At 47.0% G+C, this 27,786-nt stretch overlaps 2 protein-coding genes across 2 annotated transcripts; one reads left to right on the top strand and one right to left on the bottom strand.

Annotated features, from left to right (window-relative positions):
• The first annotated feature begins 1,880 nt into the window (after positions 1 to 1,880).
• On the top strand, positions 1,881 to 6,172 carry LOC125760302 (uncharacterized). Its single transcript, XM_049420182.1, has 3 exons — positions 1,881 to 2,168; positions 5,556 to 6,033; positions 6,093 to 6,172. The coding sequence occupies exons 1-3, from the start codon at positions 1,881 to 1,883 to the stop codon at positions 6,170 to 6,172; spliced, it is 846 nt and encodes a 281-aa protein (XP_049276139.1).
• Positions 6,173 to 14,493: 8,321 nt separating this feature from the next.
• On the bottom strand, positions 14,494 to 15,420 carry LOC119406695 (uncharacterized). The gene has a single exon (XM_037673427.1). The coding sequence runs from the start codon at positions 15,265 to 15,267 to the stop codon at positions 14,494 to 14,496; it is 774 nt and encodes a 257-aa protein (XP_037529355.1). The 5' UTR covers positions 15,268 to 15,420.
• Positions 15,421 to 27,786: the final 12,366 nt, after the last annotated feature.

The following is a 27,786-nucleotide window of genomic DNA, read 5'->3' as shown; positions in this document are numbered from 1 at the left end:
GCTCAGAGTATCATGTTTAAATGACCGAGCACTGTACGTTTTGCGGCGATTCACGTCGTGAGTGAGTGAATATAGCGATAATTAGTTCTCGTTGCAAGTTATTAGGAAGTACAAAAGCGTCTACGCGGGTGAAAACTAGATATACGCGAGAAAGAAAGAAAGAACCACAAGTGAGCTCACACGCGAGCGATTAGGCACACAACATATGGAAACCGCCCTGAGCAACGTTCCTGTGCAAGCCGCTGCTGAAAAGTGATTGTGTAATAAAAGAGAGAGAGAGAGAGAGATAAGATTCTTTAATGAAATGCCCGGAGAGGTTAGCCTGGTTTGTCGCCTGGCTTGCTACTCCAGGTGTCGGGTGATTATGGTATATACAATGATCACATATACACCATATACACACAAATAGTACATACAGTCACAAACACACATATATACATTAGAAGAGTCCTTCACAGGCTTTGGTTAAGCTGAGTGTTCCTCAAAAACGCCAACAGCGCTTTTGTGCTGCGCATCGCACAACTGTTGTCTTGCCACGGGCCGAGAAGGTGCCGCAGCTCCAAGCTCGTGCCGCGTTGCAAATGAAGTGCCTCCTTCAGAATCTGTCGTTCTGCGTCGTATTGGGAACAGTCGCAGAGTACGTGCTTTAGGTCTTCCCGAGTGTTACATGTGGTGCACATGGGTGAGTCCGAGAAAGGGTGAGCAAAATACAGCGAAAATAATTTATCCCGTGTATCCGCTGCTTGCCACATTTGTACGAAGCACAGAAATCAAGCTCAAAAAGAACTTACACGTTCTCTGAAGCTGCCGCCGAACGTTCATGCTGTCCACCGGCAGTCACTGCTTACAAGGTTCGTGTTCACCAAGGCTCGGCTTGCAGGGGTAACAACGGAGCCATGCGCCCATTCACTGCAAACACGATATGAATGAAAGCAGTTGAGCATTGTGAACGCGCGTGTCACCACGATATAAGTCATGGCGGCGCTCACGAAATCACCGTGAAGAATAGTAACAGACAAGCGATCGATGGCATTCAGAAGAGCGCAGTAATGCTATATAACTACCGCGACACGATCTCGTGGTCAGCCTTGCCATAGTCAGCCTTCGAAACACCCGGTGTGTTTGCGTCACGTAACCGCTTGCCGCGCACTTCCCTAGTGAAAGCTAGTGCTTGAGACGCCGTGCTCAAGTGGTGCTAGGTTTGGGATGAGCCTACGCATCTTACGTCAGAGGGAAGTCACAGCACCTAGGCGGGGGAAGATTGCCTGTAACGCTCTGGCGTTAATGATTATCAATAATAGATTACATGTTAACACATGTGTAATCTGTCTTGCATAGGAAGTATTGCTTGAATTAAAATGCAGTGTTGTTCTTACGCCCAAATTCCGCTATATAGTGTGCCACTAGAAACATGAGTTCCAATAATAAGAAAACAATTTTTCCCCATGTTTTTTCTTACACGTCCTGCTAGATGAATGAATTCTGTACCATCTCTGACGATACTGATTTCTTGCTTTTCACGCCGCCTAACACATTTGCTTATCAGTTCTTGAAAGCGCGGCGCTGCTGCTTATGTGGAAGTGGAAATGACCGTTATCAGTGTCTATTGCTTCGACATCCATCGCTAAAAGCAAAATAGAGAGAAAAAAAAAACACTATACCGCCGCGCATAGCCTGCGCGTCGTTTGTCGAGGTGTTGCAAAAAGTAATTTCGCGAGAAGGAGCCTTGTGTTTCACCGGATGACGACAAAACACTCTTCTGTTATCTCTGTTTGTTACTATGACAGCGGAAGCGTATGAAATCACCCACCAGAAATAGCCATATAAAGCCAGTCCACTTTGCGCGCGAGTGAAGGATACGCGTCTGAACTCACACCACCATGCCGGATCTGAGACGAGTGCACCGCTTGTGCGACCAGCCCATCGCAGGCGTAAACTGGCGACCGACCCGCTTTGTCGACGAGGTGCCCACATCTCGTGTTTGTGGCCTCTGTCACATGATTCCGAAGCGCATTGTGCTGCTGCCGTGCTTGCATACTCTCTGCGAATCCTGCCAGGCTGCCATTTCTCAAGGCATCGGCGGGCGGTGTGCCTTGGATCAAGTGCCGTTCGAAGAAGCGGAATGTGTCCGCTATGACTTCCCCACCAGAAAAGTGAACGTCTTGAAGGTGAGAAAGTAGTGTCAGTCGTTCAGTGGGAAAATCGTAACACTACTGGGTATTAATAAGATTAATATAGTAGGGCTCGCAGTTTTGCTATAGCCGAACTCGTACAATCTTTGAGTGTAAAAGCTTTGCTTTGTATGACTGGTCATTCAAAAGAGCGCGATAAACGAAGACATTTTCGTTCTAGCAGCTCGTGAAATTTTTATAAGCACCCCAACGTTTACTATATTAGTGGCATGCAAAGAGAAATTAGTGGCATGAAGACAGCAATCACATTCGTGACAAGGCAGCGAGACATTTTCAGAAACTTGAGCTTCGTGACCACGAGCATGTTCGTTTGTGCACGCTTTATGAATGTTAAAGCCCATAAAACGTACTCTTAATAACGTGACAGGCTAATATCTCTCATGCTAACGTCGCCTAGTACGAAAAGCCGGCGTGACCGAAATGAAGCAAGAAAGATGTACTGGTCGCCACCTGCGTTCATTTAGGATTTGTGGCGTTCACGAGTGCCAACGTCTCGTGGCCGCGCAAGCAGCTCGTTCACTTCATGGTTAAGGCGCTAGTGGGACAAAACAAAACAAAAACACTGTGACTCGAGGTACCCAAGCTACGCGCAAGGAAGGTTAAAGCAGTTGCTGGAGTGGAAATCATACCTCAAGATTGAAGCCATAGCCACCTTGACACGGCCGCCATATTAGCAGAAGTAGGATAAGACTTCAGCGTTTAACGATAAAAAGGGAACCGTTTCCACCCATGGTTTTTATGATTAAAGGACCCCTGACAGCGAAAATTTCGTTTGACTTTTTTAGTGTAGATTGTAGCTTTGTGTCCAGTAATCCCGAAATAGAATCGTAAAGGCTCTAACGTATCGTATTCTTAATGCTAGCGTCGTTAATTCCAACCAGTCTTGCGTCACATCGAAACGCCCGCCTAAGAGCACAATAAACTAGCGCCCCACAGTGGGGGAGCGCCTAAGATCATGTGCAATCAAGCTTTGATGTCGATAGCGCAGTATTGAAATCAGGGCCCCGGGTGCGGTAAAAAATGAAATGATGTGGGTGGTTTGGTATGTTAAGATTCTTAAAGCACGTGTCCCCTCAGGAAAAAGAAAGATTTCTTGGCCTAAACAATGAGAACTACCTCGAGAGCGGCCCGACCATAGAGCGAGACGGGTGAGGAAAAAATTACCCTCGCAGAGTGCCAGCCGTTGTATTTTGTGGGCCCCGCAAATCTTCCGCGACTTCAACATTTCTCGCTTTACTCGTGGAACGTTCATACGAGTGGCAATGTCACGAGGTACTGCCAACTGAGATGAGCACTCACTCTTACTTTACAAAAAAAAATGTCCTTTACTAATAATCGGTCAGAAGTACCGCTGTATACAGGACAATCAAACAACAAGAATATCTCGTGGTTTCAATTTTGGTGTCGGGGCTCCTATAAGAGGGCAAATCCTTCCGGACAAATAATGCTGAATATGTCTCTGTTACTTGTTTTCTCACGAAACTAGAATTTACCGGAATATTTTGCTGCAAATCAACGCACCAATACTCTTCTTGATAAGCTACTTTCATCGAGAACAGCAATCTTAGTTTAAAGTTAACCAAGTGTTTCCATTAACACAGCAAGTCAACTTTATCTTAAAGATAGAACGGCCCGAAAAGAGGATGTTTCCGCGATAAAGGTTGGACAGGTGCTGGCTTCACTTTAGTCTGCGAGATTTTGCGAGAGCTTCCACTCTAGCAATTTTTTCATAATTCTCCGTGGCTACGCGTTCGCTTCTTCTACGTGCCGTTTACGGGACTAAAGAAATAAAAAGAAAAGCGGTGCTCACGTGATATATATAAAAAAATAAATTGCGTGGTAAAAAAGCCACGCCGGATGCAATGCATAACAGGCCATGCAGAGCATGTGAGGACGGAGAAAGAAATATTTCTCGCTCCGTCCCCACACTGCAAAGCCACCTGTACTGTCGTCATAAATCATTGAGACGAAAACTTTGGTATGATTTTTAGTAAGACTTGTGAAGTATATTGCTCCATCTGTCGTCCTATGGTGTGAGCTTGCAAACTCTTTTCCGCACTTATGGGAATAATGTAGAGTGAAGGGACAACATACATTTACAAATAAACTTCGCAAACAGCCACCAAATCTGATATTAGATACAGCCGCAGTTATGGCTACTGGATATCCTAAACTAGTCATGTGGTTTTTATCGAAATCAAATGTTCAGTAAGGCGTGGTTGCATCATGAATTACAAATCAGGTAAAATATTTCACGCGATCTTTCTGTGTGAGTAACAGCCTACTATAGTACTCGAATCAGCACGTGGCAACCGCCATAAATATGGCATAAAATATACGTTGTGTATTACAGGTTTCGAAACCTCGCCATAACTTCACACGTGTTACGTTTTATGCTGTGCGTATTAACTACAGTCACTTTATTTCGCCACTATCCTTCTCAGAAAAATAGGCTGGGAATCTATATTTTCGATTGCAGCGTGGTCTTCTCCGCTGATAGGGGATATTCAAATACGCCAGGCGAAAATGCCCGAACATGTTCCGAAAAACTGTAAAGGCAAGTAACACCATTCTTATTCGTCCAAGATGAAGAGGCGGGAGGGGGGCGGGGTTGTGAAGTGAGGAAGCTACTTATGACAGGTGCATCATAAGACAAGTAAGCTGCGAATCAAGAACACGCTGTTTATTCTTCGTGTGTTTGATAAGTCCTGCAAACATATATGGATTGCTGCCACTTGATACCACACTCAGTCAAGGTGACCATCAAATAGCTATTGCGGCATTCAAAATAAAGTGGCTGGAACAGATAGACAAAGAAAAAGGAATAATAATGCTTTTGTGTTTTCAAAGGTTTAATGTCTAGTACCAGACAACCGAATTTCTCCATAGCCGAATCAGTGAAGTCCGCTATAGGTAATTGTGGAAGCCAAGCTGAATTCTTCCTTGGGCCCCTTACTTCGATGGTGTCTGTATTGTAAGCGCACCGGCAAGAACGTGTCGCAAGCAGGTTTGAAAGAGGCATTGAGTAGGTGAAACATCACTGCTCGTTTCCAAAATAGTGTATATTACTTACACATCCTAAAAGAAGTGGGAAACATGACGTTATATTGCTTCTGAAAGTTGCCGATGGTTTTGAATCGAATATTGAACAAGTGTCATCTTTCGGAGTGTCATCTCAGCTGCTGCTGTTCGTGGCAGAAAGATTGAACGTTTATTTTGGTTCATATACCCTATCATAATGATTTAAATGTATTCATTATAATATGGTAAAACGGTTGGTCGGTCTTTCTTTACGGAAAGAACAGGGGGATTTAACAAAAAAAAAAACATTGTACTTGTCTTCTTCTTATTTTTTCAATGAAGGTTTATTGCTGGAACCACACTCAAGGATGCGAGTATGAGGGTGCCATGAAAGATATGCTGCGACACTTCGAGAACGAATGCACATTCCACTCAGTGGAATGTATGCGATGTGGAGAAGCAGTCCTGCACAGGGAACTGGCAACGCACTACGTGGTTGGGTGCAGTGTCGGTGTTTCTTCAGCTCACATCGAGAACAGGTCGTTGGAGTCTAGAGCGCCAACACTTCAAGACGTGAAGAATGCTCTGGAAGAAGTGAAGATGCTGTTGAGGGTCGCCGACCATGACCATGTGCTGCCTGTGATTCAGAGTCATTTGAACGAGCTGACAGAGCAAGTCAGGAACCAGGAATCCAGGTTGGCCCAAATCACACGCGAGGCTAGAGCATCTGAAAATGCAGAGACTGCTCAACATGGGAAAGCTCGTGGTGTGAGCAAAGCTATGGGAAGGTCAGGAGATTTGACGCAAGCGCAGAGCCTCGGTATTGGAATCTGGAGTACTGCTCAACACGCGGCCACGGCTTCCTCGATTGTCTTGCAGGAATCGTCTTCTCGGCGAAATCCAGCGGACGGAACCAGCACATCAGCGTCGTCAGTGTCCTGCTCGCAGGCCAGGGATAGGACAGTGAGACTGCCACATGGTGTTCAGGAACAGATGCAGAAAACTTCCACGCAAGACTATCCACTGCATGTCATTTATTATTCTGGTCCTCCTAACGGTGCATGTCACTTCAGGTTGACCAGGCAGCTGTACAACACATGCACATGGAGAGAAGTGCTTGGGACGGTGACATATTTCGTAACTCTCACAAACTGTGCGTTCTTACCGTCGGAATGGGGAAAACTACTTTGTCGTATAATTGTATTGCAGACAAGAGACACGTACTTTACTGTTCAAATACGCAACTTGTATTTTCGTGGTCTGTTTCCATCACTAGGAGTGGAGATTGCTTTTTACGGGGTGCTCCCTGGCTCGCGGTGTTTGGAGCCTTCTTTTAAGGTCAGTACGTGCGACAGGGAACAAGAGATAGTATGCACACTTTTTTCAGTTGATTGGCCTTGCAGATGTGAAAGCATTGTAGACTCACAGGTACATTTTCACAATGTATTCGAAATAGATCTTCCTTCCTTAGAACAGGCTGGTTTCGTACTTCGCGATGAGGTTGAGCTTAAAATCCAGCTGTCACAGAAAGAAAACGCACAGGTGAGCCGCTCGAGGTCCTAGTACACTGTCTCAACTTTATTTTGTTCCTAGTTATGCTTTTTCTACTATGTAACAGACCCTGTTATCGCGCCAATAAAAAAATAAAGCACTGGCCTACTCTGAGCTGACTGTGTACTTTGTGCTGTTATATCCTCCTTAGCAGTCCTCAATTGCGCGTGACATGAACTTCCGTGAAGTTTGGAGTTCTTATCCTGAATTATTACCCGAAAAAGATGTCTTCTCGTTTTGAATATCAAAACGAACTTTTTGTAAGGTTGATATAATGGTAAAACTATATAACGAAATTCCTGCGGACTCATTGTTCTCTTTAGCTAAAATTATTCACGCTTGGTGTTAATATTGACGCTAGGTCTGTCAGGTATCGCTGTGTGACGCTTCGAGGTATCTCTTCGTGGATGCGATAGTACCTACACCTGAATCCAGTTGCTTAGGACGGCGGGCCTAGTATCCAAGCTTTACGATGTCAACAGTGCATTGTTTCTCTTTTCTGTGAATATACAAAGTAATGTTTAAGAACAACATCTGGTCTATTGGAATATGTTAAGGAATATCACTCCACGCTTGAAAATGTGTTCGAACACCACAAGACTGCAGAGGCTTTTGAACGAAAGGTACGATAGCTTTTCAGCCAATAGCGTCAATAGAAATACCGGTGTCAGCATCGGTGACGGCGTCGTTGGTTCTCAGCAAGAAATCGTCTTCTCCGTGACCAAAAAATCGAGAAAGGTGGAAATAAAATAAATAATAAAAATCTTAAGGTTCGAGTCAGAATAGCACCCAGCCCGTCTTCGCGGCAAGCAGGTGTTCTACAACCGAGCCACACTATTTCTTGAAACTGCCTTGGAAAAAAACAAACAAAACACTATATGAATGTCGTGTAGTGCAAGCAGTCTCCTTAATGCATGTAATATTGCGTGGCTGAAGCGTAGGATCGCACCAGACGTCAAAACGCGTATGGCGCAACTAGTGGGTGTTTTAAAGGTCCACCCATTACAAAGTGCTATGACATAGTTTATCATCAGCAGCAGCAAAAGCATTGTTGCGCGCGACGCTTGCGTGGCTGGGAATCGGCAGGCAGAAGCGAGTAGTGTTTCCCTGAAGAACAAGCAACAACTAACTTTATTTCCGTGATCGTACAACCAAGGTACAGCTCTACGGCTTTCTCCGCAAGGGCGAAGCAACGAATGCGATAGCAATAAATTGTAATGTCACGCGATGAACGGCAAGCATCTCGAAACTTGCTGTGTGCTGCTCAAGCACGAAGGAGACACGAAAAGAACACACGCAGGACGAGCGCGAACTAACAACTGTCCCAGATATTACTTCTTTGTGATTGAGCAGCACGCTCCTTTAGCAAACGCCGCCGCTGCAGCGAACGAAGTGACCTTCGTGCACTCTGTAACTTGTATGTAAACTTGCGGTGAAAGCACACGACGTACAAACCACCCCCATTCACGAGAGAAGCGCGCGCTCACGGTTGACCACGCTTTGTAGGACAAAGTTCAGGTGGCGGCGCACGCGCATCGCAACGAGCGGGGCGACGACCTTTAAAGCACACTCTTCGCGCCATCTCGCTGGTTATAACGGAAACAAGTGCCTTCGAGCTCCGCGTACAGCCAGCGGTAAATGGTGTTTATAAATAGCCCGCCGTTAGTATGATGAAGAACGTAGCCTCTGGGCGCGCGCTGCGGAACGAGGGGTTGTGGGTTCGATTCTGGACGACGGAACTTTTCCTTCTTATTTTTTCTTTGTCATCTGTTAGTGTACATTTTACTACATCATATTGGTGACGGAAATACGTCAGTGAAGTCTTGGTGGGCATCAGCATAAAACACTTTCGTGTTAAAAATTGACGACCGTGCGCACCTAGCGTCCACCACACAACCTCCTCCGACGCCGCTCTCCTCATTCCCCATTCTTTGGTTAATAATCCCTGCATGCTCCTGTTTCATTTTTCATGGCTGGGCCTCAAGATTGGGACGTGACGCTCCGTCTTAGAATTTTTCTCCTCCATGATCAACCTAAACGGCCTCCGCCTTAAAGCCCAGCGCGTGCAACGCAGTAACTCAGACGGCACGCCCTCCTTCTTTCCTGCTGGTTGCGCAGCAAGTCAAGTTTACAAATGGTTACACATCATCACGTGTCTACCTGTTACGTGATGTTGAGATTTTAGACACGTGACTAAAAGGCATCCAAAAGCTTAAAGAACTCCGTGCCTAATAACAAACGCCGTCGCTACCGAGAAGTCTGTTTAACGGACGCAGTCACAATTAGTCATAAACGCCTTCGCCCTCAGCTTCACCCTCACCACCAGCAGCCACGCGCTCCACGTATCACGTTTCAGTCGCCGACCACTGCACGTTTCGGAACAATTCCCACCGTGAATGAGTGAGTGAATATAGTGATTATAAGCCCTTGTTGGAACCTATTATCAAGTACAAGAACATTTGCACCGTCGAAACCTTGAGCCCCGCGAGAAAAAAAAATCAACCTCAACCGAGCAAACACGAGAGCTACTAGAGATCAACTAAATCATGATATGGAAACCACCCTTACGTACATACATTACTGAGTCCAGAAGCACGACAAATCGCAGCTTAAAAGTGATTGGCCAATTAAATTGAAAGCGTGAGCAAGTTGTAGCGGTCACAATGTAATCCTGAAGCAGCAAGTTCGCACGGCGTTTAATGAATTGCTAAGCTCCTTTCTGCTACAAGAACTGCGACGTGTGGTTCCGCTGTTCGCAATATTTGTACAAGACCCAAATTAAACTCAGAAAGCATTTACACGTTCTGTTGAATAATGGCCGAAGGTTCGTGTGGTCTACCAGCAGTCACTGGCACAATGTCCGTCGACACAGAGGTTCGGTTTGCATAGGTAACAACGTAGTCATGGGCGCATTACATTTAACCAGGGAGGCAATGGAATTAGTTGAGCATTGTAAACGCGCGTGTCACCACGTGATCAAACATGGTGGCGCCCACGAAATCACTGTGAAGGAGACCAGTAATAGATGGGTGATCGATGGCTTTCAGTGCAGCGCAGTAATGCTAGAACAATCACGCCACGGTCACGTACTGTACAGTGTCAATTTTTATGAAAGGGAACACGCGAACGCGTGGCCTGCGGTCTGCGACGGCTGCCTTTAGCTCCGTCAACCGACAGCTAACGAAAGCTCGCCCGCTTTGGCGTCATCTATTGGCAAACAAAATAACAAGTCATGGCCGGTTGCGAAGCGCTTTTAGATAACGCTGCATCTCGGCTCGCGCAACGGGCGATGCAGGCAGCGCGTCGTCTGCCTGTCAACAAATCGAGCGTGCGCGCCAGCACTGCGCGAGCTGCAGGAATTTCCCTTAACGCGAGCCGAGAGGCAGCGTTATCTAAAGGCGCTTCTCAACCAGCCATGATTCGTTATTTTGTTAGCCAATAGATGACGCCAAAAGCGGGCAAGCTTTCGTTAGCTGTCGGTTGATGGAGCTTACGGCAGCCGCCGGAGCGCGCAGGCCATGCGCTCCCGCGTTCCCTTTCATAAAAATTGACACTGTACATTCGGCCAAATCTTTAACTATCGTGCGCGAGCGCCGACTATTTGTGCGTCAGCGCCGTACGGCGGAGCCAAGTTGCAAACAGGGCGAGAGTAAGCGTAAAAAAAAAACAGCATTTGCGTCGCCAGATCACGGCCGGACTGGAAAGACGCGCGTGCGCAGATAACAAATGAGCGATCCACATTTGTCAGCTTATCTCATGCGCGCGGGCGTGTGACGTCTGCGGATTTCATTTTCTCGGTCGCTTGCTGATCTTCGGAATATAAGATACTAGCAAGACGCGCTGCCCGTTCGTCTGAAATGAGTTAATGCAGGGTGACGTTCCCACGAAGGAACAGCCAATGAGACGATGGGCCCAGCTGAGCGCGCTTCGTGGGCATGCGTTTACTCTCGCACTGTTTGCAACTTGGCTGCGTCGTACGGCGCTGAAGCACAAAACAAACGGCGCTCGCGTACGGTAGTTAAAGATTTGGCCGACTGTACACATGTCATCCCTTGTCGTAGGGTGCTTGCGGGACATGGCCGATGTGGGAATCCGAGGCGCGCCCGAAGCCTTTTCGCGGGCATTTTGCCGTTCTGTTAATCGCTTTCCTCCTCGCGTGTCGGCAAGTGGCGCCACCTTTCGCCATGCACCTGTTCTCGCGGTGCCGCTGCGCGTGGTCTCGGAGCCGCGAGATTCGGCGTGACCGAGACACGCGCTCGTCGGAACGAATCTCTGTCTCCTCGGGCGGCGCTGTTTAAGCACGCGATTCCTTCTTGTCCGACGTCCCCTTTGGGAATCGCAGGACTTTAGGCAACTATGGCGCTTTGGCAACCTCGGCGGGCGCGTTTACCTTATTGCTAGATCTGGTTCCGTACGCTATGCTGAAGAGCGATTCTTAGCTCGTGCGTGGTCGTACTACGCCAAGCCGCACTTGCCGGAGGCCCACGCGTACGGACAGAGCTCTAGCTCTCACTACCAGGGCCAGTGGTCATCGCGAGAACACAGCACTCCCACGATGGCCACTGGACCTGGTCGTGAGAGGGCTTCGCCTACGAGAGCAGCAATGTTATAGTGAGTCCAATGTGGTGAAGCAGCAGCAGGTACAACAATAACATAGGAGTGAAGAAAAGAACGACACGCAGTACCGGTACGTTTTTGGCGCGCATCTTCTGTAAATAAACATCTATTAAACCTCGTTAAGAAGTCCCGTAACAATATATATATATATATATATATATATATATATATATATATATATATATATATATATATATATATATATATATATATAAGGTTTCAAAGAGCATTTAACGTATTTTGGCGCTACTGGCTCGACGAAATTTCCACAAACTCGTTATGTAAAGTCTCTGGCCCCCTCAGAGGACAATGTATGTACTTCGATTTAACCGATTAGGAACTACGTAGGCCCAAGCAGGCGCCGTCAAGATTGCGTGACGTCACGGCAAATGGTGCGGGAATTCCAAGGTGGCGTCGACACCTGTATTCTCTTCTTGCGCTTTTTCTCGCTTATTAAGCGTCTTCTCGCAGCAAGCGTGGTGTTTTTGGTATCATGGAAGACTACTTTACTAATGCGAGAAAAATCGTTTTGCTCTTTAGTGTCCCTTTAAGTGTAAGCTACCGTAAATTACGAGAGTACTGAATTTGAAAAAAAAAAAATAAATCATGAACTTCAAAAGGCCTGAACCACTGTGTAGCAAGATGCACTACATATCCTAGACCTGCAATGAGTGAGTGAAGAAACTTTATTTCCCTTTTGTCTCCAATTGTTCGCAATGTGTCCTTTTGATTCGCTTGCACCACTTGAACCGGTTCACGAGGTGCTGCACCATGCCATTCGTTTCGGCGGTGCAGCTTAGTATTCCCTGCATTCTGGCGTTCGTTTCAAAAGGTGCAGAAACGGTACGGCACTGGTTCAAGAATTTCATGAACCTTCTCTGTCGGTGGTGCCGCGTCGGTGCCGCCGCCGAGCGCGCGTAGGTGGCGCGTCGGTGCGCCAAGCAGACGACGCGAGCAGACGAATATGTCGACGAACGGCTTATCCACGCTTCGCGTTCCCATCGACAGCATTCAGACTGACGTTACGCCTGTCATCGACGAGGACGGGGCCCGCGTTGTACTCGGCGATGGCTTTGCTTACAGAACGCCAGGTACGTTACTTTCCGGTCACACGTTGTCAGTTATGCGCGTTGTCAGATCTTACAATTCAGCTGTCTGCACATGTGCAAAGTGGCGTAGACGACGTACTTGTTTAGTTATAGCAGCTAGTGTAACTGTTGGTAACTGTGCCAGCAATTAGGTGTGCAATATGGTTGTTTTATTCTTATCCGGAATTTCACCGCGCTTTGTTTGCCGGGCAACAATAACGGAGGGTATGGGAAGTATTACCGTGCGTCAGAAGAAGTAAAAAGTGCTGGTAGACTAAAAAGAAAGAGCGCTAGCGTTTGTTATAATTGTACTGCATTGTGAATTCTTTATTTTTTAAGTTTATAATCAATGAGCGAGATCCGCCAAATTCTTGAGCAAGATCCGCCCTCAGTGGGTACGTTTTACTGTGGGAAGTGGTTTTCACGTTGGTCCACAGTACATAACTCCATCCGATATTACTGTCGCAGATGGCATGGTCATTTCCGCAGTCTTTCAAGAAGAGGAAAATGACGCCCTTTCATAACGGAACCCCGACTCCGGTACACCAGCGACACTTGAACCATGCGGGACCCTCGGCGCCGCACCGACGCAAGAGCGCTCCGGATCCCCTGAGCCCGAACTTTGGAGTTCCCAGAGGACTCGGTTCCTCATTGGAAAATATAAGGAGCTAAATCCTCTCGTCGGAAAGAAAGGCGGATTTAAGTAAGTTGCACTTTGTTAACTAACAAAAAAAAAGAACGTTTAGTCACAACTTTTGAATACCCCGCTAACTTATTTTATGCTCAAGTTGCCTATCTCTTTTCATTCTCTCACAGGACAAAAAAGGCCATGTGGCAAGTCATAGCAGACATGATATCGTCCAAATTCTCGGCTGCAATCACGCAAGTGCAAGTGCAAAATAAATGGAAAAGTTTAGAACGCTCATACAAGAAGACAAAAGTGAAGAAGAATTCATCGGGGCACTGAAGAGCTGTCTGCGAGCATGAAGAGTGAGTATTGTCGAGCATTTCACAGTAGTCGAACTTTTTAATTGTCGAACTTTTTAACTGGTTATATATTTAAAATACCTTTTTTTTTTCTTAGAGAGCTAAGTGATATACTTGAGAAAGAGCATCACATCAGTCCTACTGTACTAATGAGGCCTGGAGCCATAATAGAAAAGGACAGCAGGTGCAGTTACTTTATAATTTCGCTGAAGTTAAGTTATCCCCCTTAATACTGTAATTTATTTTTCAGCAAGTGTCCTGACATCGACGAGAACAGCTGCACAGAGCCAGCCGCACCTCTGTCACATGACGAGTCCGTCCCAAGCTCCGCAACAGCTACACTTTCGAATGAAGGGAAGGGAAGCATCAGTTAGAAAAAGGAAAAGGGACGGCACATCACTGCAAGCATTGCTCAATGAATTTCAGCAGGCCAAGAAAGAGATGGCAGACCGCTTCGAAAAAAAAAATTGGTCTATTGGAGCGACTTGTGACTGCTGTGGAAAAAGCAGCCTCCCGCGCTTCTGAATAAAATGCCCTCAAAGCCTTGTCAAATAAACGTAACTGTGTGTGTTTTAATCATACTGTGCACGGCAATAGAAGGATATGGGGACCTCCAGTTCCCATCTTTTAGAAACAAGAGACATTTGCAGCATGAAAACACAACCTTAATCAAAAGATATATGCATGAATATTCCTTAGTGGAACCAACAAAGTAAACTGCTGTACGTCACAAAAGGTACAAGGCAAAGCAGTTCTGTGCTCTAGCATTGCTTCTGAGCCATCGCCTTTCGCAGGCATTCGCTGTAGCCTTCTACACTGCGGTCAACAACAACGCCACTGTCGTCGTCGTTGCCAACCTCCTCCGGGTCTGGGAGTTCCCGTAGTTCTTCAAAGAAGTCTCTTTCTTCGTTGCAAATGTTGTGGAGGACGCATGCGCCCATAATTATCGAGCAGCACTGCTTGATGCTGGCTGCTTCCACGAGATGCAGCCGGCGGAACCGCTGCTTAAATAGTCCGAACGTTACCTTTATAGCAACTCAGTGCTGTGCATGACACTTGTTATATTTCCTTTTCCAGGTGGGGAAGCTCCGCTCCATATTTTTATAAGGCACCATGAGCCAAGGCAGCAACGGGTAGGCAGAGTCCCCCAGGATATAGCAATTACAGCACTTTCTTGCTGCTTCTTCAAAAAAAGGGCCTTCACGGAGAACCCGGGCGTCATGCGCCGAACCGGGGAATCCAATGAGTACGTCTGTGAATCGGTTTTCGTGGTTACATATGCCCTGGAGGATGAGTGACGGAAACTTCTTGCGGTTGAAGTATGAGTGCGCCGATTCACTCGGGGTGTTAATCTCCACGTTACATCCGTCTACGCACGCTATGGTGCTTCGTGGCCCCTTACCAACGCTCTTTGCTAAGAAGCCCGCTTTGATACGCTCCTGCTGTTGCTGGTCCGGCCACGTGATTACCTCCTCGCTCAGGCTTTGCAGAAGGTTGAGCACCCTGTCGATGCACGCGTGCACGGACGACTCGGTTACGTCAAACCTATCTGCAATCGAGTACATGCTGCATTGGCTCCCGAGATAACTTAAAACAATAAGGCAGGTTTTCTCCGCACTGATTCGTGCGTGCCCTCCATAAGCCTCCGGGAAGAACGGAGATTCTCGATATCTGTCAGCAAGAGAGATAAAAGTCTCGCGTGACAGTCTGAAGAGCCGCTTAAATTCAAACTGAAAATATCTGCCAACGACGTCTTCACAGTACCGTGGAATGCGGTTTCTGTCCGTTCTCACAAGCTTTACAGCCAACATCGCGACGATGTCGTCGAACTACTCTTCGTTGCTGTCCGAGTCCACAAGTTCCACGGCCACTTGCGCGACTGTCGCAAGCGTGGCCCAGTCCATCGTAGAAGCTCAGCGCAATAGCGATGCACCCACACACACACACTAAAAAAAATCTTACCGACTTTCTCAAAAACAAACGCACATGGCAAAAAAAGAAACACAAAAACGTTTTCGCCAACACAAGAAACAGGGAACGCCGTGTTGGGACGCGGAGCAGAAGGCCTGCACCGCAGCTGCACCTTGGCATTCGTTTCACCGTGGCGCTGATGTCGCGATCCAGCTGAACCCCCTGAACTGGTGCTCCAAGAATGCTGCACTCTCCGTGCACCACCGTGAACCGTGTTCAAGTGGTTCAGCTGAATCAAATTGACTGAATGCCGGGCCTGTATCCGAGCTTGAGCATAACGACGTCGTCGTATGCATCACTGGCACGAGTGACACGTAGTGTCCAAACTTCTAAGTAACTCTTATTTGCGGTCATATCTCCACGTTCCTGTCCTTGCAGACCGATACCATCTTGATAGGTAATTAAATTTCCCCCCTCAATATCAGCATACGAAGCACCGCATCACAATAGTGCACGGTGAGCGAACACAAGTAAAAGGCAGCTATAACAACAACGGAAATGTAAATGCTTCCTTGACAAGTTGGTATATATACAGCATACAGTCACGTCACGGCGTATGCTGTATTGCTTAACCTGAACAGGCAGGCATACAAGCGAAGTTCATTTCATGAAAATTCCTTAGAACAGTCGTCATGCCAAGCAGAAGCGAAATCACTAGGTAGCTTTCGTATACATAGTTATAAAATAGTCGAGCTAATAAAAATGAAAGAGCCAGCAGAAAATGAGTATTTGCTTTATTTATATTTTCACGAGTGCAATGTCCTATGCCGAAATCGACCGTCATATTATACGTAGTAACAAAGAAAAAAACCAACCACGTTCTTGCTATGGATAAGCCTAAATGTCATGTATAAGCCTATAAGCGTCATGGGTTGCAATTCTTTGTTACGCGTGCTTGTAAATAAGCTTTAGAAGCAGGTCATAGTGTTTGCTCGGGCGAAACGTTTTTACTTATTTGTAAATAAGAAAATGTTTGAATAACAGCGATGGCAATAGATAAATCCTGAAATGCAAAAATATATTAGTCCTAGGGGTTATAAGTAACCGTTAGAAGAACATCAAAATCGATTCTGTTATTAGGTTCCCCCTCACCTGCAGCCGTTATTTCAAGTGAGTAAAAAAGCTGTTATCAAATTGCTAACATGCCCACTCGATGGAGTGCAACATGAAACTGTAACTAAAGTTATGTTTCTCACGATTCTCTACAAAAAGATTACGTCGATCTGCTAAAGAGATTTTGTGTTTTTTTCTTCCTCTTGCAGCGAAGGTTCATGGCTGGAACGAAGCGCATGGATGCGACGCTGAGGGAGACATGAACTTCATGCTGCGACACCACGAGAACGAATGTACGTTCTACATCGTGGAGTGTTTGCGATGCGGCGAGGAAGTCCTGTACAGGGAACTGCCAACGCACTTGGTAGCCGGCTGCAGTGCCGTGGTTTCTTTAGCAGACACCGGGCACACCTCATCGGAATCTAGAGTACGGACATTTGAACACATGACTGTAGCCCTCGAAGAACTTGAGGCGCTGTTGAGAGACACCAACCACGATCAGCTGCTAGTTGCAATTCAGAGTCAAATGAATAAGCTGATTAGGCAAGTCAGGAACCAGGAGTACAGATCGGCAGTGATCACTCATGCTGGTGCGGCAACTGCAACGTCAGAGATGGCTCAAGTCGCAGCACCGAGTCCTTCGACCTCGTTGCAAGAGGGAAATTCTGAGCAGAATCCGACTGAGGAAGCCCGCACGTCGTCGACATCGCGGTCCGGCTCGAAGAAAATGTTGATACGTCCAAAGCCGGAACCCTTTGCCGACCTGCCGCGAGAACTTCTGCAAGCCATGCGCAAAACATCCTCGCAAGATTATCCGCAGCATGCCACTAGTTATAAAGAGATTCCAGATGGCAAATGTCATTTAGAGTTAACCAGCACGTTATCGACGACTGTTACATGAATGGAAGTGCTTGGAAGCGTGAAGTATGCTCCGACAGTCGAAGATATTGCCATGGACAATATGTATGACTGCTCAATTGAGCTTGCTGATATCACAGTGTACACACGAGGGACGCGTACTTTAAGGCTGAAGTCACCACTAGTTTCTATCGTTTTTATATGCAAATTACGTTTCATATGAAACGTAATGGTGTCCGGCGCACGTTTTCGTCGTTAAGACTTACAATCCGAGATAAGGGAACAGTGTTGTACTGCATTCCCCTGAAAAATTATATGAATGTAGTCATGACAGAGACTCATGGATACATTGTAGTCGCTTGTTCTCAGCGAAACTTGATCACCTAAAAATCAGGGGTGTCCCACAATGGAAAAAAGTCAGCTTCGAAATCAAGCTCTGCCATCAGTAAGAACGCGCAGGCGCGACACTCGAGTGCTTAGACTATCGCTTAAAGTTTTTGTGCATCTTGTTTCTTTCTTTGGATCACTTGAGTTACAAGAGTGCATGTCGCAGCACTACTTAAACATGAAACGTGGCGTTCGCGAGCATTGGGCACATCAATACTACACTGCTTAATCTTCTTTCCGTTTTATGTGTACGTGTGACGTCAGTAAGTGACGTTCTGATTTAAGTTTTGGACCCTGAGTAAAACACGTGTTGCATATTTTTTCTTACATAATTGTTTCTTCGGAGTATTCTTGAAAATAACTTTCTCATTCAGCTCTAGATATAAGGTGTTCTTTCGCTATTTGGTCTGTTGTTTATTTAGCGTGACGCTAAGAAAGTTCCGCGTGGAGTTTGTTGTTGTAACTTTTTTTGTGTAATTGAGTTTCACCCACATCATCAAGCCATGGTAGTCATGAGCATTCATGCGCCCGCCTAAAACTTCAATCAATATTTATGGCAAGCACGTTTCTCTTGCTGTGAGAACTATTAACGCGATAGCGTTAATGATCTCGTTTCGCCGTCGGCGTCGGTGTCGTTGGTTGCGAGTGAAAACTCAGCGTCGCCCGGGACCCCAAAATTGAGTGATACAAATAAAATAAATAATAAAAACCTTAGAGTTCGAGTGAGAATTGAACCCAGGCCGCCTGCTTGGCAAGCAGGCGTCCACTTTACTTTCTTCACATTTATATTCCAATTATTACAAAAAACATCTCCTATACTTTCCGTGGCATTATTGTCTGTTAGTTCTCATTTATATTGTGTCTAACAAAGAAAAGCGAGCCCTTAAAAGCCATCTTTTTTCCTTCATTCATAGGAAGGGTCTCGTTCTGGCAGACTTGATGCCTTCAGGTAGCATGCGAGAGATTATTGGTCAGCTGCCAGCTTGTAAAAAGATCACGTGCTACGTGACGCCAAAAAGACAGAAAAAAAGAGTGTTCCACACTCGCCGCCATGGCTGCGATCGGCGCTGACTAACACTCCTAGGTTTATGTACACATATATACCCTATAAAGTGGACGGGGTGATGGCCGTCGCCGTAGCTCAGTGGTAGAGCATCGGACGCGTTATTCAAAGGTCGCAGGTTCGGTCCCTGCTGGCGGCAAGTTTTGTTTTCTTCCACTTTACTTTCTTCACATTTACATTTTTTTTTATTTCTAGAGTTTGCCCAACGGCACACATAGTTAAATATACAGATAGAGGCCGGCTTCCGCTATATACATCAACAGTGCTCTATGGTCGGGCCCATAGAGCCACAAATCATAATCCGGTGGTCTTGTTGGATGAAGGCCCACAGTTCTCAGGAAGCGCCGCCGTATCTGATTCAGGCCAGTGCATGTCCACAACAGGTGCTTGATTGTAGCCGCGGACGCTTCAGCGGTACAGAATGGGCAAGTATCCCCAAATATTCCATATATTACAAATAACATCTCCTATAGTTTTCTTAGCATTATTGTCTGTTAGTTCTCATTAATATTGTGTCGAACAAAGAAAAGCGAACCCTTAAGAGTCCCCTCCTTTCCTTCATTCATAGCAAGGGTCTCGTTCTGGAAGACTTGATGCCGTCAGGTAGTGTGCGAGAGATTATTGGTCAGCTTCCAGCTCGTAAAAAGATCACGTGCTACGTGACGCCTACGGGCAGAAAAAAGAGTGTTCCACACTCGCCGCCTTCGCTGCGATTGGCGCTGACTAACACTCCTAGGTTTAAATGAACATACAGTAAAACCTCGGTGATACGATCACAGCTCGTACGAATTTCGGGGTGATACGAATTTTTCTGTGGTCACGGCCAAAGCCCATTAGCCTGCAATGTATTGGAGTGCGGTTGTTGCGAACTGATTCGCAATCCGCGACGTTTGATACGAACGTACGCTAGCGTTCAGGTACGAACAGGTGCTGCCCGTGCTGTCGCGGAAGACGCGGCGGGTGCGGGCATGCGTGCTGCGGGACCGTCAAGGATGTGTCGTTGCCTCCGAGATAGTGCGCGCGAATCTTGGAGGCCTTATGCGCCTTCGCGTTAAGATTACAGATGGCGTTGACGACGCGTTTTCTTTTTTTTTTTTTTAACGCGTTGACGCGTGCTGCTGCGCTCGAGACAGCATCGTCTTTGTACTGTGTTAACACGTGTCTGCCACGTTGATACAAGCCATCCTCGTAATCAGACATTCTGTGAAACAAGACTGAAACTTGGGCTGCGGGTCCATCATGAAGTCCCATGAAAGGTGGGCGAAGACCCAAAGAGATGAAGCGGACGGTCTTGGCGAAGGAGCTTCGCCTCGCAACGTACGCATGCACATGCCAACTCTCCGATTTGCGTGGGAGACTCCCGATTTTTGAGTAAACTTCCCGATTGTGCGGGCACGGCCGTAATTCTGCCGAAAAGCGCCACCGCGATAAGAAAGTAACAGCAACAAAGGACAACGATTGTAAAAGTGTCTGGCCTTCATCTATCGCGTGCAAAGCGCTTCTTAAAGTCACTTTTGCCGCAGCACTCTGGTGTCATGCAGAAAAGCGTAGTAAAACCAGGAAGGGGCTACTAGCTGTCACGGGTCACAACACATCTGGTTCATTAATTACACGCGCACACGCGCCGTGTATATATTTACGAGTACAAGTATGATCGTTGACGTCTAAAAACTTTCCTGGCAATCATTCAGATCTGTTCATGACGTCAGTGCGGCCCTGAGAAACACTAAATCAAAACGCGTATGCCAACTTTCTTTTGTCGCATACTAATTTTCCATGTTTTCCGGTGATACGAATTTCGGATGATACGAATATTTTTTGTAACCCCGCGATATTCGTATCACCGGGGTTTTACTCTATATACTCCATAAAGTGGACGGGAGGATGACCGCCGCCGTAGCTCAGTGGTAGAGCATCGGACGCGTTATTCGAGGGTCGCAGGTTCGGTCCCTGCCCGCCAAGTTATCTTTTCGTCCACTTTACTTTCTACACATTTATATTCTAAATACTACAGATAACACCCCCTATACTTTCCTTATCATTATTGTCTGTTAGTTCTCATTAATTTTGAAAATGGGCGTTTATGGGCATTTATAAGCATTTAAGGCGCGTTACCGAACGCGGAACACGCAAGCGGGCTAGCGGATTTTCGAAGCGGAGATGCAGTGAGAGCGCGCGGCTGTTCAGACCAACCGCGTTGCTTTTTAGATGCGAAGTATCTTAAGGCCGAGCTCAATCCGGTGGTGGTGGTGGTGGTGGTGGTGTGCGGCGTGACCACCCTTACTGCGCATGCGCATACTCTCTCCACACACCTCCTCTCCACTCCCCCTCACCATTCCCCATGTCATCTACCACTCTCCCCTTTCCCTCTCCCCTTTCCCTCTCCCCTCCCCCACTCCCCTCTCCCCTCTCCCTCTCCCCTTTCCCTCTCCCCTTTCCCTCTCCCCTCCCCCACTCCCCTCCCCACACCCCTCTCCTCTCCCCTCTCCACTTTCCCTCTCCACTTTCACTCTCCCCTCCCCCTCTCCACTTTCCATCTCCCTCCCCCTTTCCACTTCCCCTCTCCCCTCTCCCTTTCCACTCTTCCTCTGAAACGCGGGCTAGACATGCCGAAATCCTCTCCTGCGCAACGCCGCGATGAGCTCGAGCGCATGCGCGTCCCCTCCCCTTCTCTCTCCTCTCCTACGCTGCTCCCTTCTCACCCGCCTGTCGACCGCGTTCCCCGCTCGCCCTGTGAGAATTAACGGCCAGGCTAGATGGAAGATACGACGCGCGTAGCGTCCCTCTTCGCGTTCCACGACGCGAGGTCGGTAGTATGCCCAACGAACGCCAACGGAACGCGATCGTGCAAGTGCTCCGGCTTCGCATCGCCTCATGGTCCCCTTTAGCGGGAGATGGTGTATTGCCCGATGCGCCGCCGGGGAGGAGCAATCGACGAATCCACGGTGCACATGCCGCCACCTTGCGGCACTACGCGATACTGCGCGCGCTCGCATTTCAGTTGTTGTTGTACATTGTCAACATAGTCGCGCTGCCATCCACTACGCGCTGGAGCAGCATGATGAGCCCAGATGAAGAAGACGAGTTGGTTGCCATTGTACTTGCCACTTCTCTAGCTGCTATTCAAGAGAAGCGGAAGGCGCAGGGGAAGACACCCCGCCAACGACGGTGGTGGGTTCGGCAGGCCTTACAAGAGCGCGATAAAATGGGTCATGAAAATGCTTTGTTCCCTCACCTTCGTTCGTGCGATTTGGAGTACTATGAAGGGTTCTGTGTCTCGTACAGCACCGGGTGCTGCTTGATTTTATCCAGCAGTAGCTCGACGGTTCATGATGGTAGGCATTTGCACGGACTCGTCTCCGTCGTCTCGGGCGCTGATTGGCTGCGGCCAAAGCGGCCAACTTTTCCGCGCGGAGAAAATTGGTCCGGGCGCGGTCCCGAGAAGCGGCCGCGGATTTTCCGCTTTTGCGGATAATCCGCGTCCGCTTTCCGGATCCGCCTCTCTGCTTTCCGGATCCGCGCTCGGTGTGAACGTGCCTTGAGGCCCGAAGGCCAAAAATAGGCATTTTAGGCACTATAAAACCTCTATAAAAGTCCTTCTTAACCTCTAATTCATGCTCATATATCAAAAGGGCGTGATAGGAACGCAAGGAACAAAATAGGCATTTGCCTAAAATCCGGTCTCTAGTGACGAAACATGAGTGCGACGTCGAAAACTAGTTTCTGCATTCGCATACATCATCAGTAACAAAAACTCACACAGTCCTATGTATTCGCCTAGGGCGACTAAAAGCCGAACTTCTTTTTCTTCTCACTCGACTGCATTGATCCACCCCCTCCAAAGCTTCCTCCGTGTAACGTGGTTTTGCACTGCCCCCGGGATGGGAGGCATTACAAGCTTTCTGCGCCTCACGTAGTTTTACATTGCCTCCGGAACCGGCCCACCTTTGACCAAGCGACGATGTCATGCCGTGGCATCAACGTGTGACGTCGTGGTATGGGACGTCATGATGACGCCACGGTGTCTTCAAAAACCTTGGCGATCTGTGAGTTCATGATGTGAAGGGGTGACGTCATCACATGGCGCTTTTTGTTTTTCTGCATCACTTGTCCACGGCCACTTTTCGCGTCCGGTGAGGCATCTATAAGGCCTTCGCCTGTGTGGTACGTGTGGTACGTTGCCATGGAGACACGGAGACCACCGGTTTCTTCTGCGTGTCTACGTGCAATCGCTGGCGTTTCACGTCCATGCCCCGCTTCTTGGAGGCAAAGAATAAAATACATAAATTGCATGCGAAACGAGAAAAGTGCAGTCGTGTATGCGGATGATATGGCGATATTGTCCACACGATAGTATACATTGTGCACGAAAAGCTAAACATCTGCACGTCAAAACGACTCCTCGCATGCTCGTGATGCGCAGGCCAAAAGAGTGCCGGTGCCCTGTGGGGTTTACTGCGGGATTGCGTGAACGCGAACGGTATTCCGTTATCACTGAAATTACTGCACGAAAGGTTGCTTTCCTTGCGTAGCCTTTCTTGAGAAACCATTAAAGGTCAGCCACGTGCTGTCGATTGAGCAGTCGATAAGTGCCTTGGTGTTGACGTCAGCGTGGTTCGCTTTCTAACGCGCTTGCTTCATCGGAAACCACTGGTTTTGCATTTGCTGTTTAGCAGGGGCGTAGCCAGAAATTTTTTTCGGGGGGGGTTCAACCATACTTTATGTTTGTTCGTGCGTGCGTTTGTATGTGTGCGTGTATATATATGCAAGCAAAACTGAAAAATTTCGGGGGGGGGGTTTGAACCCCCCCAACCCCCCCCTTGGCTACGCCCCTGCTGTTTAGCTTGCGGTGAAACAGACCCACGGGCATAATAGAAGTCAGGATGGCGGCTCAAGAAGCCGAGGGTCTGACGATATATTGTTACCATCGTTACCGCGAACAATCGATGACGAAAACTTTGAACACAGAGCAGATACCTATTCAGCGTAAACTTTTTACAGCACACAACCTCATTGCCTTCGTCTTTCCACCTGCAGCGTGAACAAGTGTTACTGCCGAAACGTCAGTAAAAATATTTTCTCCTATATTCCGTTACATCCTAAGAATAAATACGAGTTTCAGCCACTGCCACCACTATCTTACCCAGAGTGAACTTGCACAGCCGTCCAATTACAATTGCACGTTTCCGCGACGTTAAGCAGTTATCGCGTGTTTCAGATGGTCGGTGTTCCGATGCAGATATATGTTCGTGTCGCTGGTTTGAAGTCGAAAACCAGAACGTCCTGGGGAATTTCATCAGAGATTCTGACATCCCGGCTTAGCCAAATGTGATATCGTAGGTAGGAACAACGAACCTGACTTTTCGATATGCGCGGTATTCTCATTAGCACAGAAAAGTAATTGCGGTTAGAAAGGAAACCAGCTTGCACGACTCTCTTGCGTGGATGATTCACAAGCGCGCCGCGGTTCTGTGGTTGTAACTTGTATTTATTCTTAGGCGGTAACCGACTCTACGTGGACGTCCCTTCATGGTTTCCGCCAACTGGGCTTATCTTCACGGAAACGTTTTACGCTCTAATTGTTTGTAAGGAAAGGTTCCAATCAATCACGATGCCATCTTGCGGTGGGAGGCGGGATAGGATCAATACATCGACTGAGAGTAATTGCTGGTGTTCAACGTACAAAAGCCACGATATGGTTATGACTGACGCCGTAGTTGAGGGCTCCATGTTTCGACCACCCGGGGTCCCTTAACGGGCACCTAAATCTAAGTACACCGGCCTCAAGAGTTTGGCCTCCATCGAAGATGCGCCCGCCGCGGCCGGAATTTACCGATTGAGAAAAAAACGAAGAAGAAGATGGATTTCGCCTTTGAGTCGTCTTAAGGTAATGCATAAGAGACCCTGCGAGGTTTCTTTTTTTCAGCCTTCTACCCTGCAGGTCTGATTTTGGCAGCACTGGCCGCCACTATACTCTAAAGTATGCCAAGACCTACATGGATTCCGTCCAATATATGTATCATTGAACAGCGCATATGATCAGCGCCTCTAAGTTTCCCCGCGACTGCGCACTCGTGAAGTGTGACACCGCCTGATGTGTGAATGACATCGGTTACCCTGAATAGACCTAGTCGGAAGTGGCGCCTTGTGTCTATTCTTTTAGTGCTGCATGCTTTTGTAGCTACAAGTACATGTAAGCTAGCAAACCAAATTGAAATCTAGATGGAAAATTGGTGTTCAACCAAGATGGCTCATTGTTCTTTAATGACTAGTTCCGTTTTTGGATCTCGACACCACAGAAGTGTCGTCGTATTTGAGGCTGTAATGATCCGGTAAAACTCGCGATGACTTCCGTTTTAGTACAAACCGAGTGACGTTATCCTCGTAGCTTTTACCTAAATGTTAGCAAACAAGGCTTGCAATGTTGCAACCATGGCACTGTAGTGTGCGGATTGGCAGCGTGATCCCGTAAGTTAGGACACCGAATTATCCAAACGTGGCCCAGGTTTTAACTAGAAAACTTTATGAGCGAGGTACACGTTATCACCGCGTCCATTAAAGTAGTTCACGGTCGACGGGCGTTGTTGTTGACAGCCATGAGGTACGTTTATGACACATTGAGCAAATTGAACTTTACAAGCTCATTATGGCTATATTTTGCAAACCTGTTTCGCAGAAATATATAGCAGTCGGAACCAGTCTATATGTATAGCGCATTTTCTTTGCATAAATTATCACGCGTGTTAAACTGACGTCATGAGCACCTAAAATGGCCGCATTGGAAGCTATATTTACCAGTCTACTTACTGTGCTGTCATTTCTTCTTCTCTGCTCCATCTTTTTGTTTTTCTTTTCACTCTCGAAATTGTCCTGCAGCTCGAATGGACTTAAGGTCGTATTAGTGTGTTTCATTTTCCCGCCCTGTCGTATGCTATACTGTCTCCATTCGTGGGCACAAGTGAACGGCGTCTTAATGACCAACATGTAGAAATCTCTGTCTGCGGTGTAAGTGAATGCGCAGTACCTATATCACATGTGTTGTATATCCTCATGAGTTTCTGCTTATTAAGAAAATCAAAACGAGAGCTTAGCGCCTTTAGGGCAACATTGGGCAATCCACGTCGCCAAGCAAGCGAGAGGAAAAACCATCGCACAAGCACATCCGTAGAGTTGGCTAACCGGTGACGCTGGAACGAGCGGTCCCAGTGTTTAGCAGTGGATTATTCCCCACGGATCGCTAAAGTCTTTCTCAATTATTAGTTATGTCTCTCCAGAAATCTTAATTGGTGTTTCCCGCCCGTGTGCTGTGCTCGCCTCTTCATTTTTAGTGGGCTAGTAGCGAATAGTGGCTTGCGCAGTGTCAGTGACACATGCGTGCTAGGAGTTTTTGCGCACACACGACTGACGAATTTCGGTTTTGCTTATGCATATACACATGCTATGTAAAAAAAAGAAATAACCATGAAAAAAGTAAAAAAGTATATATATATATATATATCCCCTTCAGGCGCAACGTCCACATATGTGGACGCAACTTGTTTTTGCCAGTTTTTTGGACTAGTCAGAAAGAAAGGGCAAGATACATTGTGCATAGCATCAATCGAACCTTCTGCATAGTCAAGGTGTCTTGACTTAACCTCAATGTGCTAAGTATGAGCATAACCGATCACTTTGGTGAAGGCACTACGATGTTCGACAGGTTGTTCGACGTGCCGCTATCCAGGACCAACGTCATAAGGATTATATTTCTCCGCACGAAATGAACACAACTAAAAACAAATTGCGCTTGCTTTTTAAGGCAACAATTTCCTTATTCTTATATAAAAATGGAACATTACTGAGTGCAGAGTAATTAAATATTCAGTCATCCTCTAACTAATATAAATTAGCAAAACTCGCACAAAACAGCATATTTACATAGTCCTTCAATACTTTTTTCTGGTCACGAAACTGCCACCTCAGTTTAATATAGAGCTACCGCCGGCCGCCAGGGGCGCTGCAGTCAAAGAAAGGCCATCTCGCCGAGCGGCTGCCGCAGGTTACGCCTGCATTCTTTTTCTTCTCGGGTACGTCGCGGCCGAAAGTCCGGCTCCTTCTAGACATTATTTACATTATATGTTCTCGCAGCAATTATACTGACATACTAACTGAACGTGAACTTCTGAGAATGTTTGCTTACCGAAGACAAGACGCGTACAAAAAAGTAAACAATCTCAGTCAGCTGGCGGCTCAGTGTGCCAGCAGACGACGCGCACGGACCTTCTCCTACTGTGAAGTCTTTGTTTAGTTCGCCCAACAGGCCTCGAATGAAAACCTTTGACGCGACTGTGATACGCTCAGAGGCGCTATCAGTAAATGACAACCTGATCTAAATGTCATGCACTGTTATTTCGGAACTCCGATTGCACGCGAGTCGTTGCAGCAGTGGTGACGGGCTCTAATTTTGCTCAACATAAACTTTTCTAGGACGTGAGCTTGCACTTGAGGGCACACTGTTTGGAATGGGTACATTGGCGGCTTGTAGCCCTCAATGAAACGCTTGCTTGGCGGCAACTATTGTCGTAATCAGGCCTCGCAAGCTTTGCTAGCTTTCGTCCGTATCAGTCCAAGTGTGGGGCAAAGTTTTCTCACACGATTTTTTTTGTCAATATCGCCAATGAAAACCTCGTGAATTAATATGCCCCCTGTCTCAGTAGTGCGCTCTTTTCTTTATCTCTAACTCATTCGGAGCAGGAGCCTCTCTCAGGCTTTGGTGCCTTGTGCTCTTGCCACCCTTCTGTTATGTTAAAGAAGAAATAGTCTTTTTCTTTCTTTCTAACTCGCTCGAGCAGTGTGACGAGGATTGACGTGTGATTGCATTCAGTACCATATTTCCTTGGTGAACTAAGACGCATAATATGATTGTAATCGTGAGTTTTTTTGTTTTTTTTGTTTTGAAGGAAATGAGGCCGTGCAGATGCTTGAGAAATAACATCTAATTTTCGCCTTCACTCAGCAC

The sequence above is a fragment of the Rhipicephalus sanguineus genome, chromosome 10, assembly GCF_013339695.2.
Source record: "Rhipicephalus sanguineus isolate Rsan-2018 chromosome 10, BIME_Rsan_1.4, whole genome shotgun sequence".
Lineage (NCBI taxonomy): Eukaryota > Metazoa > Arthropoda > Arachnida > Ixodida > Ixodidae > Rhipicephalus > Rhipicephalus sanguineus.
Note: the sequence above shows the minus strand (reverse complement) of the source record. Positions and strands in the feature narration are given on the sequence as shown.